This window comes from Oculina patagonica, chromosome 7 (assembly GCF_052425735.1).
Source record: "Oculina patagonica isolate OP01 chromosome 7, crgOcupat, whole genome shotgun sequence".
Taxonomy (NCBI): domain Eukaryota; kingdom Metazoa; phylum Cnidaria; class Anthozoa; order Scleractinia; family Oculinidae; genus Oculina; species Oculina patagonica.
Window position 1 is genome coordinate 15026205 of NC_135764.1, and position 27123 is coordinate 15053327.

General features: G+C 38.2%; 3 protein-coding genes across 6 annotated transcripts; 1 reads left to right on the forward strand and 2 right to left on the reverse strand.

The window, feature by feature from the left end:
- Positions 1-15: 15 nt before the first annotated feature.
- On the reverse strand, positions 16-17279 carry LOC144661508 (glucocorticoid-induced transcript 1 protein-like). Of its 4 annotated transcripts, none has more exons than XM_078522291.1 (7): positions 17130-17279; positions 8261-8549; positions 7830-7972; positions 4545-4646; positions 3561-3797; positions 2514-2908; positions 16-1838 (listed from the first exon to the last, which is right to left on the reverse strand). In XM_078522291.1, the coding sequence occupies exons 2-7, from the start codon at positions 8532-8534 to the stop codon at positions 1667-1669; spliced, it is 1323 nt and encodes a 440-aa protein (XP_078378417.1). In that variant the 5' UTR covers positions 8535-8549; positions 17130-17279; the 3' UTR covers positions 16-1666. The 4 variants fall into 4 exon arrangements, with proteins under 4 accessions (XP_078378417.1, XP_078378418.1, XP_078378415.1 ...); XM_078522292.1 differs by lacking the exon at positions 17130-17279 and adding an exon at positions 8633-8686 and having other exon boundaries at positions 2514-2905; XM_078522289.1 differs by lacking the exon at positions 17130-17279 and adding an exon at positions 8633-8686.
- A 3511-nt stretch (positions 17280-20790) lies between these two features.
- On the reverse strand, positions 20791-24136 carry LOC144661764 (uncharacterized). Its single transcript, XM_078522595.1, has 3 exons — positions 23848-24136; positions 22679-22757; positions 20791-21682 (listed from the first exon to the last, which is right to left on the reverse strand). The coding sequence occupies exons 1-3, from the start codon at positions 24001-24003 to the stop codon at positions 21438-21440; spliced, it is 480 nt and encodes a 159-aa protein (XP_078378721.1). The 5' UTR covers positions 24004-24136; the 3' UTR covers positions 20791-21437.
- A 38-nt stretch (positions 24137-24174) lies between these two features.
- On the forward strand, positions 24175-27000 carry LOC144661767 (replication protein A 14 kDa subunit-like). Its single transcript, XM_078522598.1, has 4 exons — positions 24175-24360; positions 25100-25174; positions 25661-25760; positions 26450-27000. The coding sequence occupies exons 1-4, from the start codon at positions 24280-24282 to the stop codon at positions 26536-26538; spliced, it is 345 nt and encodes a 114-aa protein (XP_078378724.1). The 5' UTR covers positions 24175-24279; the 3' UTR covers positions 26539-27000.
- The last annotated feature ends 123 nt before the right edge of the window (positions 27001-27123 follow it).

Below are 27123 nucleotides of genomic sequence, written 5' to 3' on the forward strand. Positions count from 1 at the left end.
ATAAACAACACACAGTTCTGTTTTAATTTTTATTAGTACTGAGTATGTGGTAATAAGAATACAATGAGATATAAGTGTTTAGCAAAATGTATGTCCAAGGGAATGCCCTCCTAAAATGTTGAGAGCATCTAAGATACTTTAAGACACATGGATATAGAATTTTTTTGTCATTTTTTCACGATATTGAAAAATCACCCAATACCTGGGAAATGATTTTAAAAATCTGGAGAAAAACAACAATTAAAAACATATCTCTCCACAAAAACTGGCAATGTCACATAATAAATAAGAATGTTCACCAGCGACAAAGTTTATCTCTTGTTCGATGGCAAGTAATGTATTTTTAGTTAACACTGATCTAACCAGTAGATCAAAGTCAGAAGCGATTAAGTTAATCTCACACCAGTCTCAGTACACAAACTCTTGAACAGTCTTTGCAGTTCAATAAATCTACAACAGATTTGATTCTCTTTAAGTGTAAAAATATACAAGTATCATATAGTCATCTTAATCCATAAAATATTTACATCAAGGACTGTAGTATACATTAAGAATTAAGTCAATGAACGCTGAATAGGTTTCTTTTTATATAAAACTCCTAAATTGCTCAATGTGTTATAATCGGAAGGTCTGTTTTCATTAAGTTACACTTAATATTTATGAATATGATACAGTTTCTTAATACAATAACCGAATAATGTACTATACAATCTTCAAATGGCAAGGGAACTTCTCCTGAAACAATTAACCATTAAGGGAAGTAGTTTTTTTTATAAAAAGGGATTCCAGAAAGCTTCAAAATGTAGGGCTGCATAGACATACTTGTTGCAAAATTTTGAGAAATCCAACATGCAAAAAGTTGCCTTACGAAAAGAAACAAACTTGTATAACAAAATTTCACGCAATGTGCTTGTCAATAATGTTCCAAAGGTATTCAAAACAAACTAAAATTACCCTTGGAGGAAACTTATATCAGTTTTCTTAAAAATCAAAAACAGGAAATGTTGTTTAGAAAAGATCTAGCATATGTAAAATTCACTCTTTGCACAGGTCTAGAACCACTTTATCTATGTTCTTCACAAATCGGATAAATCTTCTTTTCTTTTAGTTCGCTTAAAGTAAGGGAAGGTTCTCTGAGGTTGCTTTATTCAGATTTTGCCTTGTTCTCTGAAGTCCCTCATAATATTACACAACGTATAAGACCTTAAGAAACTAGTAGTAAAGGTGCATTCAAACACAACCTCACTAGCTCTACAACCCAAACAAAACACTGGTCACTGGAAAAGAAACACCTAGAACGGCCATCTTAATCCAGTAAAAAGGAAGAAACCATATGTTAACAGCTTTTCTTAACCAGAGCACATAAACAAGCAATTCTACCCAAAACACTACTTACTTGATTAAAATCTGCTAGTTCAAATACTTATAATAGCTTTTTATAAATTAAAGTAGGCATGCCTGGATAATTAAACATGGGGATGAAAGAATGTGAATTAAATACACATGACAGGGAGCAGATCACTGAGGAGAACCCATTGTTGTCATTTTTAATGCTAACAAGCCAATAAATTAGAGTATTTTTTCTGAGTACTTTAGATGAATGGTTTGACCACTTCATGGTAGTTTTCATGGCCTTTTGTCTTCTCGCTGTCCTCCACTTCCAAGTTTACTGCGAGGCTTCCACATGTAAAAGCTGTTGGTTGGCAGTTGCTGGAGAAGTGACTGCCATTTTGGGGTAAGACGGCAGGGCAGAGAAGGCAGAGAATGCTGATCTTGCACTAATATTTATTACTTTCACCTTGGTCTTATCTGGACCTAGGAACATGGGTGATGTGTCCCTGAGAAAAAAGGGAATAACAGTCAACTTATTGGCTAGAGGTATAACATGTACTGCTTTTTAGTACAGTTTTTTTGTTATCTTGGCTCAGATTTGCCAGAAAGTTTTGCAAGTGGTCTTCAATTCATTTGCTTTGTTTGCAACAAGAAACCTTGGAGTTTTCTATCTATTCTTATTCCAGAACGAGGCACAAACTTAGTAGATAAAACAGCAACATAAGTATACCTGAAATAAAATTAATTTATATCACAGGCAAAAATCTGGCAAATCTGAGCCAAAATAACCAAACACAAATTTAAAAGCACCATTCGCTGTAGATTGTTTATTCTCCAAACCCTTTTCCACGTTGTCACAGGACACTATTGTCAAACGAGCCCTGGCCTATTTCGGGAAAATTCCTTTTAAAGTGCCCTTTTGTGTTAAATGGATAGCCCATGAACTTATTTAATGTAAGTATGTCTTCACAACTCTGAACAAATTTTTTAATTTTCCTTAGACAAGATCGACAACTTTATTTTTTAGAAGGCATCATGTAAAAGAATAACTGATGAACTTGTGAGCCTCTATCCTAATAAATTATACAATCCTTTGATGACCAAGATGACCAACAAGACACTGAAGTCATGTGCTTGGCCTCAGTCACTTAGAGAGATGTAATCCTTCATTCAATACTTACCGGTCAGCATCTTCAACATGTAAAGGCACCTTCTCGGCACCATCAGGAGGTTCTCTTGCAAAGAGGTAGGAGTTATTGGGCTTAGGTGATGATGCATATTTAGGTCCTCCAGCTGGAAGCTCAGGGGATACATTCTCTTCAGCTTCGGCAGCTCCACCAGAAGAACACCTTGATGATGGCCGTGAATCAGAAGCTCCAGGCATTATAGGATATGTTGGTGATGCAGAATGGCTTCTACTGCTGCTATTGCCACTCCCGCCACTATCCTGCCCATCTTGATTATCAGCTGGTGTCTGGGTGTGAATGTTTACTGTACGAAAAGGTACCACTCCAATTCCAGTCAGCATCTCTACCACAGGAGCTTTACGCCCATCTGGTACGTGTTCCATTCCCTGCTGGAAAAAAAAAGTGTTGTTCAGATGGTGATACAACATTAGACAACAACTATTTTTTATCACGACTTGTTAGTTTTATTAAGAATGTGCAAACCAAAAGTGCATTTTAGTTCTGTATTGGGTTGATTTGGTTCTTTAAATTAGATGAGTTTGCCTACGTGCAAAGGCAATTTAGACAGTAAAACTTTGTCCCACATGACAAACTTCTGACAAGTCTACAACATGGATTTTTTCTGCAAAACATACCTACAATATGCTAGCAACTTAAAATATGTCAAAGGATTTTGAACATGTTTTAAAAACACTACAACGATCGTAAACTCAGACAATGTTCAATGATTTAAAAGTTGTTCTATGTGCCTTTTGCGTGACACAAGCAGCATGTGCTAAAAAAAGTTGCATGCAACAAAGTTGTATTGTCAAGTTGTCTTGGTGACATGGACTTGTTTTTTGATATTTTCTAAAACTGTAAGTTTTTTTTACTGTAATTGGAACAACAAATTTGTCACTAGTTGTATTTTCTGTTGGCACTGCTGAACCTAACCATTTTGGTTGATTTAGTGACAATGTTTCAAAAAAACAACAAACATTTTTACTTTTTCAGTTCCCATAGAACACACAACAATTAGAACAGAAAAAAATATAAACTCACTTTTTCTGTCTGCGTGTCAGTCAACACTAGCTTCTGTATTTCAGAGTTAAGTCCCTCCAAACTCCGTTTCTGAGGTCCTTCTGATGGTCTTGGTGCCAAAGGGATTGAGATGGGGATTGACTGTGGTAGTCTACTTGCTGGAATAGCGGTGTGGTCACCATGAAGGGGAGACTGGCGACCATATGTTTGACTTGATTTACTTCCTTGCTTTGTACGTTGCAGATGTTGTTTTAATTTCTGCAAAAAAAGTTATTCACACAAGGTGAAAACTAAGCCCTGAAAGAGATGCTATTAATTAATCAGTCACACAATTCTGAGTTGTAATAGCAGCTGAACCGTGATCTTCTGTTTGCACTAGTTCGACACTTCACTAGTAAGATATGGAAACTCAAGAGAGCTTAACTTTATCACTAGGTTCACATACTACTAGGATTACTTTAGTCAAAATGTCAGTAGATTGAAGAAAAGAAATTAATCAACAAGTAGCACAAGTTAATTCCACAAAAAAATCCTGAGTTATCACAACAAAATTCAAACTTTTCACTTGCCGGATGCTCTACCACTAAACTACAGGTGGAGACTTATGAAAGCTAAGCCATTAATAGCTACATTTAAATGTGACAAACATCCCACGTGCCATAAGGGTTTTTTTTTTTGAGGATGTAAGCTGAACATCTTCCAAAATTTATCATTTTATATCAACAAAACTAATCCTGGTATGTTACCTGTGTACCTTACTTGATATGACATAGCACCCACAGGACTCATGGCTCAGTGATGCATGGGTTTCACTACCCTGTGTCACTGATTAATAAGGGGGGGGGGGGGGGGGGGGGGGGGGGGGGGGGCCGGGCGTGAATATCCTTTACAAATTACTATCACTGTGTACAACTGATTTCAACAAATTCTGCGCCAATTTGACTTTTATTTTGCCTCTTCCACTGCAAGAATTAAGTCAAATTTCATGTAGGTAAATGTACATACCTCTTTTATTTTTTGATCTCCACTGCCCAAGGAATTGGACCTTTTATGCTTTGTGCCTAACATAGACACATCTTCTATGTCACTTTCCTCCCAAACAGGAGTCTAGAAAACAATGTAACACTTGACAGTAAGGAGGAGTGATAGCTTGAGATTTCACACTAAAGAGGTTGCCTTTATTTGGTGTGTAATTAGAAATAAATACGTGCAAAGTTTAAACACATCATAAAAAATATTGCGTTGAAGCCATAAGTTAGTTTATCCTTATAGTGGAATCTGATTATGCGAACCTAAGGTTTCTTGCACTTCTTGAAAACTCCAACCAAAAATCTTTTTTACTTTGATTTGCTTAAATTAAAAAATGCTGAAGATGAATTGTTCAACAATGACAAGAGCATGGGACAAAGAAAAAAAACTGAGTCCCCGACAGGAATCAAACCCATGGCCTCCCAGATACTGGTTGGGCACTCTTACTAACTGAGCCACAAGAGACTGGTGGTGAACTGGGCCACTTACTTGGTCAAATGTAAATGGCCCAGCTCACCACAACAACAGCAGAAATAGCTATTTACTAAAACCTCACTTATGTAGTATAAAAAATAAGTTGACTTACAGCAGACAGCAATACAAAATACCAGGCAAGACTATGCTATATCATACTATGCTAGACTCTGACTATACTAGACGGAGAATACCTTCTTGCATCTTGGAACACGGTTATACATCATCAGGCTCTTCCTGATAAATATTTACTTTTGATCATTTCAAAGTCTTTTTGCATTTTGAATTATTGGTGCAAGAACTCTGGAACTTTTTCTTTTTTTAACATTGTTCTTTGGAGAAGAAATTGAATTACTTAGGCTGACATATTTTACCAATCAAATACAACAGAATTGGCAAGCAAAATTCCATGCTTAATCACTCACCCAGGGCAAAAAGAAAAAGTTAATTTGTAGGCTTGTATAAAAAGATCAAACAAATGATTTTTTGATGTTTGTGATTTAAACACTTAGAAGGCCAAAATATTAAGATGGGAACTCCATTCAATACAGCACAGTTTACTATCTTACATAATTCAAGCTTTTTACCTGTGTGATTGCAAACCGAAGCAAGTTGTCATGTAGATAATTCTAATCAGTCACCAACTTTTTTTTTACTGTCAAATTTTCCAGATGACCATATTGGTCTAATAATTGGGCCAATAAAGTCAAATGCTTTTGAGAATAATCCATACTCCTTGCATCTTGCAAGGGAATAGTGTTTTCAGGTACAGACAGAAGCTTATCATCCTAACAAGGCCATGACAATACCAACTGGTCTGAGTCAAAGTCTGTTCCTTTTTCACGACTGAGCTCATTAAAAGTCATCTATAACACCCAAGACAGGCCTTGACATTTGTTTTATCTACGATTGTTAATATCCAGCTCCAAAAATGACAATTTTGAAGTTCACATATATTGAAAATTATTGTTAGCGTAAATATATATTTTCCAATCAATAGGACACAGCTTTCCTAGTCACTTTGATGGTAAAACAAGAGAGAAAGCAGAGCTGAAGTTCTTCAAGTCTTGCTGGTTAACAATTCTAATTCAAGCCTAGCTTGATGTATTTGTATTTTGTCTACAAAACATCAGTGAAACAAAAAAGGTATAATTTATAGAACCTGAGAACAGATGGAATGTTTTCTTGATATACTATAATTTATTAGTATCCTCACTTGATAGCACAATATTCAGGTGCTCATCATGACAATTTAAGATTAAAAGTGAGGGATAATCTTAATGCGCATCTGCTGTGCTTGTTTATGCGTTGTGTTCTGCTTAGCCCTCACATCAACACCATTATGTTTTCAGGACTTCGCACCACTATTTTTTTCAGTATAAGCTTGCAAAATGACCAAAACAAAACCAAAAAGTTGAAACTGAAGGTGCCACAAAAAAAATTACCCTGCCAAATTTCTGCCAATTAATATTGAGTAAGATGAATAAAGTGGTCTGTAAAATTACTTTGACGCCGACATCTAACACCATTCAAGGTTTATACACTTTTACCCCTCTTCATTTTGATTGAGTTCATAAAGCTGATGAGGCATCACTCAACTGTTTTTAAAAGTTAACAGGCCAGACAAAAGCACCAGGAAATATGTCCCCTACTCTTTTTGAGGGTGATGTTAATGTTCCCTTCTTATTTGAGTATGAAGAGGTGTTGTAGACAAGGCCAAAGGCTTAACGTCACCACCTAATGCTGAGATCATCTGAACTGAGACAATAATGCACAGCCAGCATGATCTTACCAGCCATAAGGCACTGGTTGGTGGTCCGGCTGAGGTTCAAAGCCACAACCTCCTGACCTCCTACCTGGCGGCTTACCAACTAATCAATATACAACCATAAACGAAAATGGTTGTGAATCTGAAAAACCACAGTGAGATACATGTAACATGTGGCTTTATCATCTAAACATCAACTCTCTTGAATTATCTAGGAGACTGCCATATACAGACCGAATCTCCTGGTCTCCTGTATGGGTCACCAAATCTCCCTGATATGACAGAAAATGCTCGAAGTGTGTATTTCTGTGCTTTCTGATCGATTGTAGGGGGAATTCTTAGATATTTGACGCATTAATCAAGCTCTTTTTTTGCTCCATTTTTGGGGTTGAGAAGAGCTACCTTAATGCAAAATCAAGGATTTCCCCGATTTTTAGGTTGGCATCTATGCTATATCACTCCATGCACATCCCCCCCCTGTAATCTATCTTTCCTAGCATCTTTGCCTTGTTAAATTATGTTAATATGACAGATTTTGAAGACAAAACACAATTCACATTCAATATACACATTTTGCTTAAAGAAAAAAGATTCATGAATCCTTCAGCACTAAAATACCAGTCAAAAAAAGAAAACTAGTCGTTGGTGATTCTTTGACCCTTCAATCAAATCGATAGTCCCTTCCTCCTAAATATTCAGCACAAGTATTGACTTTATTTCGCTTCCTGAGGGTTTTGTTTGAAACATTTCTGCAATATCTTTTGTGAGGCCTTCTCTATAACTCGGGTTAAAACAAACTTAATTTACAGCTAAGATCATCAAATTTCAGAGTTGCTTGGGAATTAACCTCGTTGTCATGGATGTGGTTCAATAAGAGTATCACAAAGCAAATTTACTTTGCTTGCTCGTTTCGTAGTATACAAGCGTATTTCAACCTTTCCACGTCTAAATTCGTGTAATTAGCCTCAACTTGGCAATTTCAGAGAAATGTTTTATTAATAGAGCGGTTCCTAACTAACCTGAGTTGATTTGTGGCACATACTCGGCCCGTAACTTCCAACCTCTTTAGGCCACTGTCCACTCATATAAGGTGAAATGGCGTCTAATGACGACGTTCTCCTTATTGCGCCCGAATTACTTTTCGTAAGTTTGCTTCTTTCACCTGCGAAGAAAATGATATTCCTTCTTTATCAATTGTCAGTTAAGCTCAACCCAAACTGTTTTCAAACAACGGAAATGGCCTTCAGTGCAGGTCAATACACTGAACAGAGAAAAGATGACCGATAGATGAAAAGCGAAATTCAACGGCCGACCATACTGAAGTTAAACGATACGAATAAATATATATTTCAAAAAGTTGGCTTAGTAAAACTGTTTTAGTCATAACTGCTAACTATTCTTAGGTTCATTTACCGTTTTGAAAGTAAATTTGAAAAGCACGTCAGCTAACCTTTCGAGCTCGAAGAAGATGGAGAAGAAGGACTCCGGCGATGCTCGGGAGATCCACGTGTTTCTGGCGAACTTCTGCGGTGTTTAAGGCCATTTTCACTGCCATGTACAGGTGAAGAAGATGGACTAGGCCTCCTTAGACCGTTTCCACGGGTAGGACTTGGATTGCCGTGAGCTATCAGCGAAAATGGTAAAGTGGCCCGCATAGGTTGTAGTTTTGAGCTCGATGCAGGCGAAGCATTTCGACGAGGTCTCTGGGATGGCTGTGAAGCCATTTCGTCCCGAAAAACCTAAATGGAGAAAGAAGAAATAGTATTTATTTCAGTCCTTTCGTTTCAGCTACCCCACTAGAGCGTGAACGGTGAAAAATTACCGATAAAATCCTATCCAACCTTCCGTTCCCACACTACCCACCAACAACACCAGTTGTGGTGGAGTAAGCATTCTAATTACATCGATGCAAATTAGCTGCGCGCTGATTGGTTAGTTCGCCTTATTTGACAAGACTCCTGTTGGGAGAATTTATCTCATGATCGCCTCTACATTTTCAACCGAGACAATGGCTGAGACACGCTTAGATTGTTTATGGTTTGTTCGAAAACAAACTAAATTTTTTCCATTTCGATTTGCTCTAAAACGAGACAGAAAAATTATTCAAAAGCGGGTTGTCTTTCGTAATTTAGGTTGCACCGAGAATGACGCCCACTAATTAAAAAAATTTCAGCCTATAGGGATGAACGAATTGGTGAGAACATAATGCGTGCGAAAAACACGTGTTCGCCTAAATATTGCGGTTTTGAAAAACCATCCACCCATATATTTTCCATTCATCAATGAAATGCCCCTAAACATCAACAAGAGACCTGTTTAATGATAAGTCTAAACTGACTCTAGCCACAAACGCCACACACTAAACAAACTTACGAACCCTCTCGCCAGCAAATTTATAAGGAAAAAATCGTTTAGTTCTTCTCAAAAATCAATTTTTTATTCAAGTCGATTTGAAACAAAAGTAAAAAGAAAATTTGCGTCTATTAAAATATGCAAAAGCTCATTAAGTTTATATGATTTCCTTAAAACATACTCCACTTAAGCACTCTTAGTCGTGTTAATACGTTTCGTTCGTGTTTAGAATAAGAATGGTTTGGTTTCAATGGACTCTTATAATCTGTTTGCTTAAAGAGAAGAAAAAGCGAAATCTACAACTTTAGCCGTCACGCAAGATTTTACGCTAGGCTGATTTTCCCGCGGAAAATGTCAACACCAGCTGTCCATACGTTTTCTTGATTCTGATTGGCTAAACACAGCACGAGGTGATTTGTGAGAAGAATATTGTTTTCTATTGAATTTTTCGTTCGGGAAAAGTAAAAACTGTTTTCCGTCGTTTCAGAGTCATTTATATTCAGCAAATCCTTGTTACGAAGCGCAGTTGGTGGCAAATTGCCTCTGGCTTCTAGAACGTATTGAAAATACACGCACCAAAGATACGATCGTTTAATTTATTTCTCATTTAAAAGTTCATTGTAAAACATGCTATCCACTTCCGTATCTGTTCGTATAGCTCGAGTTGAAGGCAGTTTCTTTCACCGTTCTTGTCAAATCGTAAAAATATTGCCCTTAAAACCGGTCAATATAGAAAGTGTTACGCTCCCGGTGTAACATACAACTCGTGTTGTTTATTTCCACAAATCCTTCCCGCGGAGACACCGTCATTTATAATTGATGTACTTGATGAGAAATACAACCTAAAATTAGCGCCGCGGTCGAATACTGACGTTTTTTTGCATGATGAATTTCAAGGACACATTTCAAACGAAAAAAATAAAATCCTTGTCAGTTTTACGATCGCAATATGATAAATATTTGTTACCGTTTTCGAACTGTTTCGTAATGTGACGCGTACCGAACAAAATTTGTGTTTCATTGATCGAGTTCCAATTTCTCCCAATTCATTTGCGGTTCGTAGTATTTTCCTTTCTGACAACAGTGTCACTCGACCATTCATAACTTGTGTTTCAGTCAAAATGCAAAGATGTGTGTGTGTCGGTGTAGGTTGGGTAATCCATAAAGCTCAAGTGATATGTATCGGGTATAGTTTGCGATCATAAATTGATTTAGGCAAACAAAAAGCCTAACCTTTGAAAGCTTTTCTCTTTTTCAGGTGTTTTCGTATTGTTTAGAAACGTGTAATACAAAACTGTTTAGTTTGGACATGGCTTAGACGAAGCCGAAACGCAAAAAAGGAAAGAAAAGAAATCGAAAATCCCTGCGTGCGTTCCTAATCTTATTTCAAGGTTTTTATGCTTCCTTCGGTAATTTATGTCGCCAGAGGAAACTCTGTTTCCTCCGCCGGAGACAAATTATATTTTCTCATGAATTATTCCAACTTCGATCTCCAATCGACAGCGAAACGTAAACACAGCCCATGCCATTTTCGCACTTTTTATCACGAAACTTGAGATGGACCGATCGCAGCGTGAATTTACTTCAAGAGCAAAATGTTTGCCATACAACTACGAAGAACCCGATGGAGTGCAGCTGGCTTTACAATGGCTTTCTGGAAAGAATATTGTTACACTTTCCACTTTCGCAACGTGGTCCGTGCTTTTAAAGGGTTTATTACTACCAGTATTAATTAAAAGGGAAAATACGTTGGTTGCTCTTCCTGCTTCAGATTCCTAAAAAAATAGATCTTAGGGATCTCGTAAGCATGGTAAATTTCCTGACAGAATGATAAGATAACTCAGAAATTGCTGAGGCCTTTTAGTTTTTTTTCTTCGCTTTTGGTACAACTGAACGTTAACAAGACTGACTTTCAAAAGCTTTTTAAAGGTGTTAGTTTGTTTAAAAGCGAAACAGGATATATCAGTGCTGTGTTTTATTGGTGCATAATAAAAGCCAGGAAAAAACTGTAGAAATTTGCAATTGAAAACTAATATCAAGGGTAAAAGAGTACTAATTCGTGTTTTAAGAAAAATATTTGCATCCATATAACTAATCGACAAAATCTAACAATCGCATTTAGGCTTTTAAAGGTTATAACTTTTGTTTTACACCTTTAAGTCCTTAACGCCAGCGTCAGATATTGTTAGGATTTGTCATATGGTGCTTAGAAGAAACGCCACGAACTCAAGAGGCTCTGCTATCTTGGTGAAAATGGGCTGGACAAGCAGATTTCTGACATTGATTACTTCAATATTGTATCTAAACGAGCAATGACACAGAATGAGGAAAAAATCACACATGGCTAGCTATAAAGCTGACTCATAGATTTACAGTTTTGTTCCGTGAAGTCCATTTTTGTACTTTTTCGGAGGGGATTGTCAAAACTTGCTAAAAATAAATTTGCACTATTTAGCTACTGTTTTTAATAGGAAACCCGATAATTTTCTTGACAAAGCTGATATCTATTATTCTTTTATGCATGATGTCAAAGTCTTTTATTTCTCTTGTTATCCCAGCGGTACTAAACATTGAAATTTGAAAGCCTGTCATTGGATTTCGGATTAATGTGATGTTTTCTTTCTTATCTTCGCACATCATTGCGGACGTGCCGAATTCTATGTGTACTTTTAAGCTTTTTAATTCTTTCTCGCATGACAACCCAAACTTGTCAAAGGCGAGCGAATTAATAGAAGGTAAATGCAAGGCTAAAATATATATGTAAATAACATTTAGCGACAGACACGGTGATTATCATGAAAGAAAAACATTTGAGCACGTGGAAATAGACAATAGAAACCTAAACCACAGCATGGGCAGAAATGGCTTCCATATTTGCATTTTAAAAGCGTCCCAGTTGTATGTAAAGTAGCACGGTTGGAACCAGACACTCTATAAAAAGACACACCCTAGACTAAATACAAGATGTCGACGTCGCAGTGGAGCTGTGGTTCACGAAGCTCTTGGCACGAAAATGGCACGGACTTGCAAGACGCGAGCCACAGCCGTCAAAAAAGCATGGTTTTCAAAAAAGAAAACAGCATAACCTGTGTTGTATATTCTTTGCTACAAAAACGTGAGGCAAAGGTGGGGGGCGGGTTGACCAAGTCTGACTGAGTGTGAAGGTCAAATTTTGCTCTGGCACAGTTTAAGAGTTTTCGCTAGATGGTGTTATTTTTGTGTGAACAATGCCCGCAACAAGAAATTATATTTCATAGAATTTGAATTTGGATCAAAAATCGCGATCTTAATTTTACTGGATTTTTTTTGTCAGAGCGGGGGTCGTAAAAACTTGTCTTGAGTAATTTTATGAAGTGGTTAGAACATCCTCCCAGAGGCCTCGATAGATCATTAATCCTGTTTCAATGATCATCTCTTATCTTGTTAATGCGGAAACGTTGTTGCTGTTTTCTTTTTTTATTTGGAGAACCCACGAGAAAATGTTTAATGGATTACTTAAAAGAAGTACCTTTCGATTTCTTGTGGGTAAAATTCGTCTCCACTCTAAGTGGAAAAATGATTGAACCTATTAATCCTGTATACCATTTCACACTTACCAAGCGGTACCTGATCGCTTTAATTTTGTCAAATCCAACAAATTTTCTTCAGATACCTTCTTTCTCTCTTTTCAGATTTGTCAGTCGTTTAGTTTTGATCACTGTTCTTCGCAGGGGCGTTTTTTAGTATTCGCTTTCAAACGAACTTGAAAGTTTAAGTGTAGGAGATGCGAATTTTAAAGCACGCAATGGACCGGCCCGGGGAACGACCCTTCCTATTACTCCCACCGGGACCTCTATTTCCCCTTTTGATCTTTTCCTTGGGAAAGAGAGTTCCCTTTATAAGGAATCGCTCTGTTTCAGCACTGAATGGTAAGATCTATAAACCTTTTTTTAAAATTAAAACAATTCGAAACCGTAAAACTGTTTTAAGGGTTTTCAAACTTGTGCAGAAACATCACCCATAGATCTAGAAAAGGACAAATGGAAGGCTTCTTTGAAGATCAGCTTCCAAGTAATAGCTCACTTTGCGAAAATCGTTGGCGCAGAAATTTCGACGCTGAATTCCAGTTCAGGATTTCAGTGTTGAACGAAATGTAACCTAGGTTAACAGGTAATGGCGAAGAATCTCGAGAAGCGAAGCTGCGACAGTATATCAGGGCCGTAAGCAGACTTTTGACATAGACGAGGCAAAAGTTGTGAGTGTCGAGGGCACGAGCCGCAAGAGGGGGCCTGGAAGGAAAACTTTGAACTCTAGCAGCTCTGAGACACTATTTTCAGTATTTTTCATGAGGTATTTCTTCAGAAAAATCAATCATGTACAACTGGGGAGTATTTTCCCACCTCAACGTATTTTTTTTTAATTTTGGGTTAAAATCTAGACGAGGCAAGTGCCTCGTCTTGCCTCTTGCTAGATTACGCCATGCGATTATTGTGTAATTCCACATAACCTAAATCTACCTGGGATGTCACGGACGGTCAAACTTGTCTTGTCTTTTGACTTGGCGGTGCACGAAGTCATTTTGAGTCTCTCGAAGTATCGATTTTGAAATCAGAACTGCAAACAATATAATTCTCAAATGTTTAGAAAGCGTGAAATATGCGTGGCAAAGTTTTCAAACAGTTCAACCGTTTCGCTGTTAATACCTATCTCCTCTTTTCTTTTTCAGAGCATATTGATGCGACAAGTTATGAGATTTAACGATCTGATCATGATCAGCCAAAGAAATACGTCTTCGAGTTGCAATCATGCCAATCTCTCCCGAAGCTTGGAAGAGACTAGCTGAAGCTCCGGGGTATATCATTTGGTGAATAAACGAAAAAATCATTTTGAGTAACTTAACGATTGATTCCTCTTATAGGCGATACCAGAAACGTGACCAGGGATTTGACACATTGCCAATACCTCACGATATCTTAATCCGCCTTTAATAGAAGCTTTGAAAACCCATTGTAGCATATCATCAGAGCATATCATCAAAGACACGAAAGCTTTCTTGCGTTTCAAAGGCATCATTGAAACCAAAAAGAGTCGCAAGTAGACGCAAGTTTCCAGTTTGTGCGGATTTCTGGGAGAATCCGTCTTCGTTCTGAGCCAATAACCTACCGCCCCAAGCCAATTTCCAATCCGTCCAAGGGAAGTTCGTTACAGTGGATCGAACCCCGCCTTACGACCACTTTGTTATTACGGTCACTTTGTTTGTCCCGGCGAAACGCACATACATTTTCTTATAATAAAACCCGTTAATGCGGCAAACGGCCACTTTCTGAAATCCCAACCTGCATAATCCTTTATAAGTTTACCACATTTATACGGCCACTCGAACCAAACACCCATTCTTCGATCCAGTTATGCTAATTTCTCCAACATATTGTATATGTGCTGATTGAATCTTCATTAGTTTTTAATTACTGTATAACTGCAGTCGGGGTGTTTATTATTAAAAAAACAGTTGTTTAGAAGTGCAATTGTTACGTCAATTGGAGTAGAAATCTAGTAGACCCCGGGAGTAGACCTGTCATGAAATTTGACCCTACCCCGTTAATACGGCCACCCCGTTAATATGGCCCGTTGGTGGTCGCATTACCGGGTCTACTGTATTTGGACCGGATTTCGCGGGATAAAGCGGGTAGCATTGAAATGGCTTTTTTGGCAACTCGTATGCAGAACGGATGTATTTGCGAATATGTAAGCCCGGCTCAAAAAGACTGTGTGCATGTTTTTATTCCAAACTGAAAAAAGGAAGATTAACTTTAACAGTAACTTTAACAGTAACTTTAAATGCACGGCTAGTACGACGACACTTTGTATTTCTTGTATTGGACAATTTAATTGGATTGCCCGTAGTCTTCCTAACGTTGTGTGGCCCTCTGCATTTAATCGTCTTGCATCATAACTATCTTATACCCCATTCATACCAGTAAAACATGTTTAGTTAAACCAGGTTTAATTAACAAAATAAACGTCAGCAATAGAAAACTGAAACACTGAATTTTACATTGGGTTCAAGTAAGCTCTTATTTGTGTTTTATTGTGACAAATGGGAAGTCCACAAACATCAGTTTGCACCTTCTATGAAGAAAACAACTCTAGGCGGGGTTCACGTGAAAGCCGTTCTTCCACCGTTTAACTTGGGTTTAATGAAAATATCTCGTTAGCGTTACAAGCAATCCAAAAAATCCATGCTCATTTCACAAATTAAATCTATGTTTCGCGGTGTTTTGAGAATTTTTTGGGTGAATTTTGAGGATTTTTGGGAGGAGATAGTTTCTCTCAAAGGAGTGGCAAAATTTGGAAAAATAATTAATACTTCAATATTTAATATTGAAGATTTAGTGTGATTTTAAAATTAGAATTTAAAGTTTAAAATTAGTAGATGGCCACGAAAACAGTTCCCTGACAACCTGGAGTGCTCTTGCGTGGGGGTCAATTTTCTTTCTCCTTTCTTTTTCACGTGTACCCCCGCCGAAAATTACGGGATAAAATGGTTACCAAGTTACTCTGACGCAAATTAAGAGAATGAGACTCGACAAATGATTCTTGTAAAGTACATACGGTGGCTGAATGAAAAAAAAAGCCATCGGCTGTAATGTGAGTGACACGTCTCACCGACAGGAACCGACAGACGAACTGTGACCGCCCAGATGAAGCGACGCGAATCAACACAGTTTAAATAGCACCGCGTTAGTTTACACTGATGTGCTAAAAGTAAACTGTCATGTCCAACTTGTAAAAATTAAAAAGAAACCATTTCTAAAATAATAATAGTAATTAAAAACTGTTGGACTGAACATGGACCAAGTAATATTTTCTGAAGTGTGGCTGTTATTTATCTTGTTCCGATAGTTTGAGATAATTGTTTAAATTTCCAGTATTTAAATGTAAAAATCGGCGTCAGGGACGCTTTATAAATAGATTAAAAATGAAAGAAAATTATCAGAAATTACCATAATTGTTTTAAAACTTGTTAGATTTCGGACTTCTTTGATTTTTTCTTTTTCTTTTTGCTGCAAGATCAGGGAATGTTGCATTTACATTTTGCCATCTTCGCAGTCACACTGCTCAAAATCAAAATAGTTCGATAATATCAAACATTTTATATTTATTACCTAAGAAATTAGTCTATCTTTACCGATCCCTTTCCTGTGATATAACTTTGCGACTCGACAGATGCTCTAGTATCTCCCCTTCTTTTCATTTTCCGGCAGAATTGAACAAATGCCGCTATGTGCTGAAATCGCAGAGCAAATTGTTTTTCATGTCTTGAACGAATGAATTTCCTTTTGGAATGGTTTGTTTGCATGTTTGCAACAATATCTATCTTGTTCATGATTTTTTCTATTGTGAATTATATTTTTATATTGTAAATAATAACATAAAATTTTCCACGCGAGTTAGTTATGGACAGCTGTTCATTGCTGAGAAGGGTCGAAAATCGCTATGACGTCACCGAACGCGAAATGGCAATTTTCGTCAGTTGGAAACGAAATTCTTTTCACTAAAAAAAAAATATTTGAAGGGTAACCTTTCACCGCGAGTATTTCAAGCTGTGAATTTTTGGATTAGTGATATGATCGCCTGCGATATTCAAATGGTTGGCCTGACTAATATGGCAAACGAACAAACTAGAACACGAATATCAAAATTAAACTTACGTTACGAAAAGAAATTAGCATTCAAGGCAAACTGCTTACTAAAGCGAAGATTGAGAATTATTTCAGTATCCCTAGATTTCTTCAATGTAATTTCCCTTTCAGCGCCAAGATCGACTGAAATAAATGCTTTCGCCGATGACAGAGGAATCAAATTTGTAAAATTTTACTGAATCGGTGACGTTCGCTTAGATGTGCGCTATGCCTCGATCTGTTCAGCATAAATCGTATTAATATACAAACACTCGTGCTACAAACAATAGATCATAACAATTTTACCTTATGGGCAGATTTCCTCTTACTAACGCGAACACAGTTTCTTCGATTATGCAACCGATGAGCTAGAATGATAGCCCTGTTCTCTCCGTGGCGGTGTCAAACTAGTTTAGTCTCTTTACGGAACACAGAACGAACGGCGTACTTCGTGTAGTATTTGTAGTTCAGCGTAGCGAAAATGATTGATAACTGAACCCATTCATCGGACATGTGACGTCACCACAGATCAAAAGTGACCAATCATGGCCAGGTGTGATCACAGTGCTATAATTAAAAAGTGGATTTATCGCGTAAGTTTTGTTCCTTGGAAAGCTCATAAAAATCGCCAAAAATGATTGCTTGGGATTAAGCGTATGGTATTCCTTCAAGTGATTGCTATCGAAACATTGTTTCTGGTTTGTCCAGCCGTGTACTAACAATAGATCGCAGGTGTTAGTCTCGTTTTATAACCTTTTTTCATGAACAGAACAGAAATAAAACTACACATTTTTACCGTAGTAATGATAAAAATTAATTTTTCTGGTTTACTTGCTTGTTCGTTCAAACTAGCCAAGACTCTTCCTAATCAAATATCAGTACACCTCCGTATATCAGCTTAACCAAGAAAAAGTGCTTCAAAAAATTCTCTCTCTTTCAGTACCAGGTGATACTACAGATGACAAAATGATAGCAACATGAACATTTCTTAATATCCGGGGCCGTATTTATTTCACCTTCATCTATAGAGTATTGTTGCGACTTTACGTTATCAGCAGTTTTGGCTAAATATAAAGTGCTATTTCGCAATGGTGAATAAGGGACTGATGTATAAATAGTACATAGAGCGAACCTTTCATACTTTCACAACTCTTGTGCACGTCAGACAAGAAAACTGAAAAGCGGAAATTGATGTTGAAATGCTCGCAATTTCCTTGGCATATTCCAGCTCTATTGTCTTTAATTGCGCGTTTTTTTTAACGATGAAACCAAGACAGGAGCTGTCATAACTTGCGATCAGGTGTTCCTTTTTTTCCTCCCGCCGCGAAAAAAGAACGCCTGATCACAGGTTAGAGCTGTCACACATTTAAAACCTGAGGAAAACCTGGCGAGAAGCGATGAACATAGAAGACGCTGCGTTTTTTTTTTTTTTTTTTTTTTTTCATGTGATGCATTGCATTTTGCTAAAGACAGGCTAATTTGTTTTCTTTTACCAAAAAAAAGTTAGAGGAAAGAGTAGAAACAGGCCAATCTCCTTTTTTTTTTCAGTGCTTCTACTAACTATGCTTACATTTATTTCCGCATACGATCTGATCATTTACAGAGGAAAATTGCGCGGAAATGATAAAAATATCAAACAACCGTAATAAGTGCTCAGCTAGCGCGGAATTTCCTCGTCGGTATGATATGGTTGACATGATTACTGTAAGTAGACCTAAGTATAAAACAGGCAAAAGCACGTGGAAACAGACAAACCGCAGCATTACAGTACGCCCTAATAAAATCACGAAACACACTGCGCTTCTAGGTTCATGCAGACTCTGGGAGGAGTGTTTGAAAGGAGTACATGACTTGGCGTCCCTGTCCCCGACTGTGTTTTTATCAGCGGGAAGAAGTGACACTCGAAACGAGCGAATTCGCATCTAAAGTAGTTTCACGATCGTGCAATAGCCATTCTGAAATTCATTAAATATTTTGAGTTTGAAGAACATTAAGAATTCGGATCAGGGATAAGGCGAACAACCCACAGCTAAGATTGGTTGTGAAAGAAATTGTTCTGTTGGGAAGATTTTCAAGTGGTCTTTTCACAATAGGGGTGCTCAAAAGATAAAGCCTGTCGACTTCATCTCGCATAAACTAGCCTGCATGCAGCAGCCCACTCTCCTTCGAATTGGAAGAGCATAATGGGGACGTTCTGGGTGCAGAGCAGAGCATAATCGGGAGAATTTTATGCCCGCTTTGGGTTGAGGGCCTGAGGCTATTTTTCATTTCATACATGGAAGCTATTTAACTTCCAAACAAACGAAACGCGAGGACCGTATTGGTGGATTTGCACTGACGCGTAATTTTTTACGTGCGTGGAAAAAAAAATTAGAGACAATGTATGAAAGACTTGCGTAAACGTGTATGCAAGCCGTTCATACATTGTCTCTAAATTTTTTCACGCACGTAAAAAATACGCGTCGGTGGAAATCCACCTTATGAGGAGTATGACCACGCGCCAATCACAAAGCGAATACTGGCCATAGCTACAACCGTAGATACCAGTGTTGGCACGATATTGACAATTCCTTTCTTTTGTTTCCCCTCTTCTCCCTTACAACAAAATTATTCGTAAAGGGATATCTATAGACTGTCCACAGCCTCTCGATTTTTCAACGCAAAAAAGCAGACGAAGTTAGCGCGAAACGCGAGCGCGCCCTCCACCCTCTTGCTTCTTCCGTTTTGCGCTGGCGTCCAGTTCTCTCGCCGTTCGAATTAATTCTCACCGCGCGCTCATCGATCGAAAAACACGAAAAAATAGAGGGCTGTGGACAGTCTAGGATATCTATGAAGCGTGCAGCATTATTGAGAGTGGGAAGGAGGCAACGTAAACTTTCAGTTAAGTTTGGGTTTAACACTGTCTGATAAGATTAGCGTTCCAACTACTTTTGTCTAGAGTTGTAGATTGTGAGTGGTTTGTTTTTTCCCCCCTGACTTTTCATATATATATATATATTACCTTTGATTGTCACATATTCATAAATTGACGCTCGCTTGTAAGAGCCGAGAAAAAAGATGGTCACTGCTCACAGTTTATAGAAAGAAATTTTAAGAAGACTGCTTAGGGAAATGGTCAAAACTATTGTACTCAGACAGGACCCACCACTCTGCAAACAGACAGGTGGTCTCTTCATGTACCCCTTTCCCCACCATAAAAGGAGGTGTCTTGTTGGTATCGCCCCCACTCTATCAGGAGTTGAAACTAAGAAAAAGACTCGAACCTCCTTGTGTCATTTCTCCAGCAATACAAGCTTCATGCACACCGAATATGAAAGTCTCAACTCAAATTTTGAGGCCAATTTATTTTGTCCATTTGGCTAATCAGACAGGTGGTATCTTGCATAGCCCCCCCTACCTATACACAAGGTGGGTCTTCATCGCGTACACTTGTTATGACCACTTCCCTGACAGTACTGAGGGACGAACTGGGTGATATCCCAGGCGTAAAAATTGTTGCCAACGAATTTAATGCTGGGGGGTATCCCTGCGATGGACTAGCATCCCATCCAGGGGAGTAGAAATAGTTCGCGTCGTTTCAAGCTACCAAAACTGGAATAAGCTCCGGCCTGATGGGCAACTATGCTCGAACGCAGACTGAGTGATACGTCAGTATCCTTTCCAGCGTACGAGTATCGCTTGCTCGGCAAAAAATGCCAAACCAGGTGACAGTATAGTAGGTGTTTCAAAATAGCAGCCTTGTAAAGCTGCAACTGTTGTTGGAATAAGATAGTTTAGCCGCATTATCACTCTCACTCGTTGACTGGCCTTGTTACATACAGTTCTGACGTTTCAGCGTTAGTCCTTCTTTGGAATAAAGTAACACTGGAGTTATTGGTTGGTGAATAAGGGCGAATATTCACCTCGTTAGTTTGTTACAATACCACTCGACAAGACATATTAACACGTATCCAAACAAGCCTCAGAATCTCAGGATAAACACTTTTATTTTGACCATATACATATCATCTGCATCTATTTACAAAAAAATAACTATAATGTTCTTAACAAACAGAGCGACATTAGACAACAATCTCACAATTCTAAAGCCACTGACTGGAATTTCTGTGTATAAAACAAACTCTAATAAATAAAACACTCCCGATTAGTGAACCAAATCCTTAGTTCTAGTTGCACTATTTAAAGTTAATTAAAATTCCCCAGGATAGAAATCAATATGGTTATCTATGCCTGGTTTGGGGTTGGGGGGAGGGGGGAGATACTCCCTACGGTAAACTATATGGGGAGGCACCCTTTAAAAAAGGCGTATTTTTAAGGCGGTAGTATAAAAAAATGTAAAGAAAAACTATTGTTTAGATATTTAAAAAGGCATTTCGGACACACCCAGCCATTGATTTATCTAAGTATTTTAAGGAGTTATTTAAGAGAAAATTAAGAAAAGAAATGCACTTTCCCATCTGACAGTATCTGAAAGGGGTACACCATTTCTATTGAAGGTATTAGTCCATAAAAGGGTAAGGGTGTGGACCTGGGGGCAAAGCCTCCCCATATAAAAATTCTTTTATTGCACCGCTCCACCAGGCTTATTATCATTACCATAATGTTCATAGCTAGTCACGGGTGGCCTTCAAATGATCTTATTACAGCTCTCTCTAGGGAAAAGTCATAGTAATATTGATCAATATTTGGCGGCGATCTTCTAAGAACATCAGCAGTCCCTTGATTCATATGCAACACAGCCTGCAGTTGTTTGGACAGTTCCATTGGCAGATCAGACACGGTAATGAATGTTGTGTTCTTCTTCTGAGCTGTCAGTTTTCCTGCCATGGATGCGGGTGTTGTTGTGTATGACGTTGACCCTGGATTTACAGAAGAAAGTTCATGAATTAACAGTGATATATGTTAGTCGTAGATATTAATTTAAACAGTGAAGTTTGATTTAAGGCGGGTTTACTTTCAAGTAATTAGCAAGGGTGTTTACCCCTCTTCCAAAAATGGGAATTAGTCAACACCAGCATGGAATTTGGAGGGTTAACCCTCCATTACAAACACTACATTGTATAATTTCTTACAACCTGATATGGTTACACTAACAATCCTGTATGTTGATCCAAGTTGTGAAGGGGCAGGGCAAGGCAGTGATAGAATGCTTGTAGTAAATTTTGATTCCTAGACTTTTCAGTCTAGTACGCTAGCAGTAACAAAGTGGTTGGCCAAGAGCCACAACCCAGACTGTGACACCACAAAAACTGTGAAATGAGTTTCATTTTTTAAGGCCAAGTTCACACTAACAACATAATGGCAAAGTCACAAAAATGCATAAATGTTGTGTTTCAATTTTATACTTGGTTCAAATTTCATTTTCCTTTGTTTTTGGGTATGGTTATGTATGATAATGAGTTAAAAACAAAGGAAAACAAAATTCAACCCAAGGATAAAATTGAACCACAACATAAATGAGCCCTGCCAGGGGATCCCGTGTCGCGTCTTAAAATGCCCCGGCGCTGTCGCACTCCCGTCGCTGTCGGAGTTGAATGAGGAATGCTGTCCTGTCGGGATAGTGAAGGGGTCATGTACGTGTGTGCGTCGCACGGGCCGTGCGCTGCGGAAGTACCCTGGCAGGGCCTCCATAAACCCCTTATGTTTATGTTTTATGTCACTGGTATGAACAGCACAACATTAGAAAAGGCAGGAACAAAATGATACAAGTATAAAAACAAAACAAAAAAGAATTTTCTTTTTTTTTGTTATGTCCATTGTTATGTCGTTATGTCACTGGTGTGAACAGGTGACTAAGTTGACACACTCCAGAAATACAGATAATACCACATCACCATAAAAAATCAATATTTTACCTGAAGGTGGATAGGGGCAACCCTGCTGCACATTATCATAAGATTTGAAGTTTGCAGTTCCAGGGTTGTAATCAGATTGCTGTAATGGAACATTATGAGCAGTTTAACTCTTGTAGTGGTTTTACATTAGGCATACTTTTACTCAACTTGGGTGACAACAGCATTGGATGGAAAGGTGCACAGACCTCTCAACCTCAAAGCACTGGAAATCTGGAGATTGAGGTCAAAAAATCTGGAGATTTCAGTAAAAACCGGGAGATTGATCAACTGACGGACAAAAATAACTAAAAGAGTCCTAAAACCAGGCGCTAATCAAATGACTTGTTACTCTGTTTACCGTGAGATTTCTGTTTCTCATCGTGAGATTGAAGTGAAAATCGTGAGACTTGAGAGGTCTGGGTGCATGAAAAATTAAAACTCATGAAACAAAACATGCAAGCATCTTTCTGCTTACCCAAATCAGGTTTTCTTAAAATGTGTGAAAATGAATAGCCGATGTTGTAGTATTGTGGAGAAAATTTAAAATGTTTAACATTATTTCCTCTTTCAGTCTGAGATGGGGTATACAATTTAACCCCATACCCAGCACCCATACCCAAACATTTCCAAGTACCACCCCCCCCCCCCCCCCACCCCAATCCTGGCTTCTATACGTGAGGCATGATAATTTTCTTGGTTGAAAAACAACATCGAGGAGGGAGGAGAAGAGTGAAAAAAAGGCAATGTACCCGTTATAACCCTCCATATGTTGGTAAAAAGATAAAACTGTAATAACAGGGTCTGGGGGGGGGGGGGGTGCTTAAAAAATTACCCAATTTATGCCCAAAATTGCAACACTACAGGAAAGAGCATATTTTCACGATCAAGGAAAATTGAAAAGGATTTTGAACTTTAATCTATTTACATATTCTACCAAATATACTATATACTCATATTTTAGTGTTAAAATACCGTATACCTAACACAAAACCCCAATTCATTCCGTACACTCCAACCCCTGGCCGACCGTGTAGTATTCTGGCATTCTTATTAGTGATTTTATACGTAAACTTCTTGTGTATTTCCAACTTCTTTACGAGATAAACCTTCCTAAATACACCCTGCGTTGCTTTAGCGCTCTCTATTATTGTGCACCGTTAAGATGAGAGCAGCAAAACCCAACTGTTTACCTTGCATCGTTTGTGTTGGTCTGCAGTGTATAACACAAACCCATCTTCATTGTCGAAGTCCTCAGTGATACCATTACCTGCGTCCGAACATGTTTGCTCAGTTTTCTTCGAGCTTGTCCCCAACACTTTCGAATAGATACCTGAGAGAAAGCTCATTTCTACGCCTAGCTGCTTGCAGCATTACTGAGTTATGACAGAAATTGTAATGACGACAAAATCAAATCGTTTTTTCCAAGAATACGTTGGAGCCATAAATAGCCGGTACGAGTTCGCCCTGGTAACGAACGGATCAACTTACCCGAAAAAGACTAAGTACCAGAAGAAAAATTCGGAGTGCAGAGCGCGCCAAAATTCACCGATTTACCGCGAAGGTGCAGTATTCTTGTTCGATAAAATCGTTTGATTTTCTGTATAAGTCGCCGTTATTTTAGCATGGAGGCACCAAGAGTCAATGCTTCAATGTTACCGAAGTATTCTGGAAAGGTGGTTTGTCTGGTTGGGAACGTAACAGAGGTAAGATGAGTTCTTAACTTCTCGCTCGTGTTTTGTCGTTGCACTTGTAGAAAACAGCAAACACCTTTGGCATAAGCTTAATGAAGATAATTTAAGCTTTTACTTTGATCGTTCTTAAAAGAAATGCTTAGATACTAATGAAAGATCAGTGGAGGAAGTTTGGTTATGGTTTACGATTCTGTCTGGCAAAATACTTAGGATAAAATGTACTCAGTCGCGGAAACATATCGTATTCGATCTCGCTCTCAAATTTGATCGTTGCTTTAAAGTTTCACTTTATAAAGCTTTGAAGGTTCTCCAGGCAGGTGCCGGGTTTCTGGCTAAGCGAGGACACTTGATTTACTGGGCATTTCGAGTACAACTTCAAATTATGATAAAATTCTCTGATAAAAGACATTGAACAAAGGTGATCATGATGGGAGGAAGGGAATGGGGACGAGGTGGGCTGTGTGAGTGGTGGGGGAGGGGAGGTGTCAATTCCTCAGCAGTGAGGAGTGGGGGGAGTTGATCTTAAAACAGCAAGTTTTTGTACCTGACATCACACTTCTTCAGCAGCATACAGATTTTCCACACAAAATTGTAACGCTGATGAACCTCTTAAGAGGGGCTTTTTATTGCCGTTTTTAGTAATATGCAAACTCTGAAATTCAAAATCCAACTAACACAGCTGTGCACAGGCGTGCATATGGAATGGTTTCTCTGTAGTAAGTACTAATGACTTGTTTGGTTTGACCGACAGATCAGCTCAAATGGAGCTGAGTTGAAAATCATGGCAAGCGATCAAAAGATTGTGAACGTTACCCTGGATGCACCAGTAAGTCTTACTCAATATGGTATTCCCTGGGAACTCTTAAAAGTATTGTTGCCTGTTTTTTCCTGTCTAACTGGAGAATTACTGGGGCAACCTGACAAAAATACTTGGAAGTAACCTGAAGTGGACATACAGTCAACTCTCTCTTAACGGACACCTCTGTAAGACGGACACCTGCTGTTGGTCTCATCCCTGCCGTTTTCAGTCATTTTACTGTGACTTAACTCCCTATTTAATGGACGGTACGATTTTATCGCCTGGGACAAGCTTACGACACCCTACGACAGTCATAAGCGAGTTGTAGGTTTGATTTACACCCACACACTTATCATAAAGAGTATGCCACATAGTTCCTGTTGTTGTGATCTGGTTGTTACCTGATGTACTGTCTAGGTTGGGGTGGGAATGCTTGGAGAAATTAGCTGATTGATCCAAGGGTAAACATAGTATTCAGTCCACTAATAGTTATTTTTAACTGAACCTGTTTAGCTTGATGAACAACTCCAAGGAGCAGTGGAGATAATTGGAAGAGTAGAGCGCAACTGTTCGTTGTCAGGTCATAGAATTATTCCCTACAATAGTGACTTTGGTAAGTGAAGTTTCTCACAAATTTACATTTAGTTATACTATATTTAAAAGATAGAGACTGTATGGACAGTTACTTGAGTTTCATGCACAACAGTCAAGGCGATCGTCAGACTGTGCTGTTAATGGCAGTCGAAAGAAAAATTTAAATTATACTTATGAAGGGCGGTGTGAGCGATCCTGCTTCAGATTGGCTGCACAAAATTTGTTTTCATGCCTGCACTTGGTGATTAATTCAGATCTCTTATTGAGGAGAGTAGATCTGTCAGCAGATAGAATGCAGAGTTTTGGGCCTCCAGGGTATTCCGCGGTCTTTTTTTCTCCCTTTAAAACCCCCCCCCCCTTCTCTGTCAGACACAAATTGCAGCGTGATGGGTTTCCCTGTAAGAGCTTGCTCGCATGACAATTGACCACTTGATCGAGAAATCGTTGTTTTTGTCTCTTTGTTCCCAGATGTACTTTGATAGGACAGTGTCGTGGGAATGCTTACGATGCTTGAAAGAGAGCTTGTGGTTGTTGTACCGTATCTAGTTTTGAAGCTGTGCTCTGTCATGGCAATATAAACCTTTGTTTTGTAGGGTGTGGTAGTGACAGTTAATATGTAGACAAGGTTTATATTGGCATGACAAGAAGTTTACATCAGCTGCTCTATATGGTTGTAATAAATCTGTGTTTAATTCTGTTCTTTTGTAGATTTGGAGCTTTATGGTGAAACTATATCATTGGCTACTGACTTTCCTGATATTTTTGGTTCAACACAATCAAATGGATTTGGTTACTAAGAAGATGGGGGAATGAAGTTGTTCAGTTGTTGTATATGGATAGTAATACAGAAGGAAATAATAGGAACTTTAAACAAAGGCTGTGTCTTGATGACACCAAAAACTCTGTAAAATCATACATTTTAAAGCAACCTGATATAACAATTACCAAACTAGGCACGTGTTTTATGGCATTATTTATTAAGCCTGGTTTTCATGTTGGGAAAATCCCAGATGATCAAGAGTTTGTTGTTTCCCAACAGTTCTAGATAATCAAAGTCAGATAGTGTAGAGGGTATTATTTGGGAATTTTGTATGAACTTGTGATAAATGTCTTTTTGATACAAAATTTTGATAAAAAAAGTGGACTTGTGTTATTTCTATTTTTGTAACTTTGTAAGTTTTCTAACGTAAGTCTGTAAACTATTTTTATCACAGCTTTTTTGGCATATTAAATAAAAGAGTTTATATTATTTTTAGAAATTGTCGTTTGTGTCTATTTTACCCCAGTCGGGCTGACATTTTTCAAGTTTACCCGAACACAATTTGTTTTAATCTTCTTGAATTTTGCCAGCCCAACAGTTTTAAGCCGTTATTGTGATATTT

Bases quoted from the DNA above. Each gene is read 5' to 3' on its own strand.
- LOC144661767 (XM_078522598.1), top strand. From the start codon at position 24,280: ATGGAGGCACCAAGAGTCAATGCTTCAATGTTACCGAAGTATTCTGGA. The intron at 24,361-25,099 runs GTAAGATGAGTT...TTTGACCGACAG, and splicing joins TGGTTGGGAACGTAACAGAG to ATCAGCTCAAATGGAGCTGA. The intron at 25,761-26,449 runs GTAAGTGAAGTT...GTTCTTTTGTAG, and splicing joins TCCCTACAATAGTGACTTTG to ATTTGGAGCTTTATGGTGAA.
- LOC144661764 (XM_078522595.1), bottom strand. From the start codon at position 24,003: ATGAGCTTTCTCTCAGGTATCTATTCGAAAGTGTTGGGGACAAGCTCG. The intron at 22,758-23,847 runs GTAAACAGTTGG...GTTCCATTACAG, and splicing joins ACCAACACAAACGATGCAAG to CAATCTGATTACAACCCTGG. The intron at 21,683-22,678 runs GTAAAATATTGA...CTGTAAATCCAG, and splicing joins TTGCCCCTATCCACCTTCAG to GGTCAACGTCATACACAACA.
- LOC144661508 (XM_078522291.1), bottom strand. From the start codon at position 8,534: ATGGCTTCACAGCCATCCCAGAGACCTCGTCGAAATGCTTCGCCTGCA. The intron at 7,973-8,260 runs GTTAGCTGACGT...TTTTCTTCGCAG, and splicing joins ATCTTCTTCGAGCTCGAAAG to GTGAAAGAAGCAAACTTACG. The intron at 3,798-4,544 runs GTATGTACATTT...CTTTTTTTGCAG, and splicing joins GAGATCAAAAAATAAAAGAG to AAATTAAAACAACATCTGCA.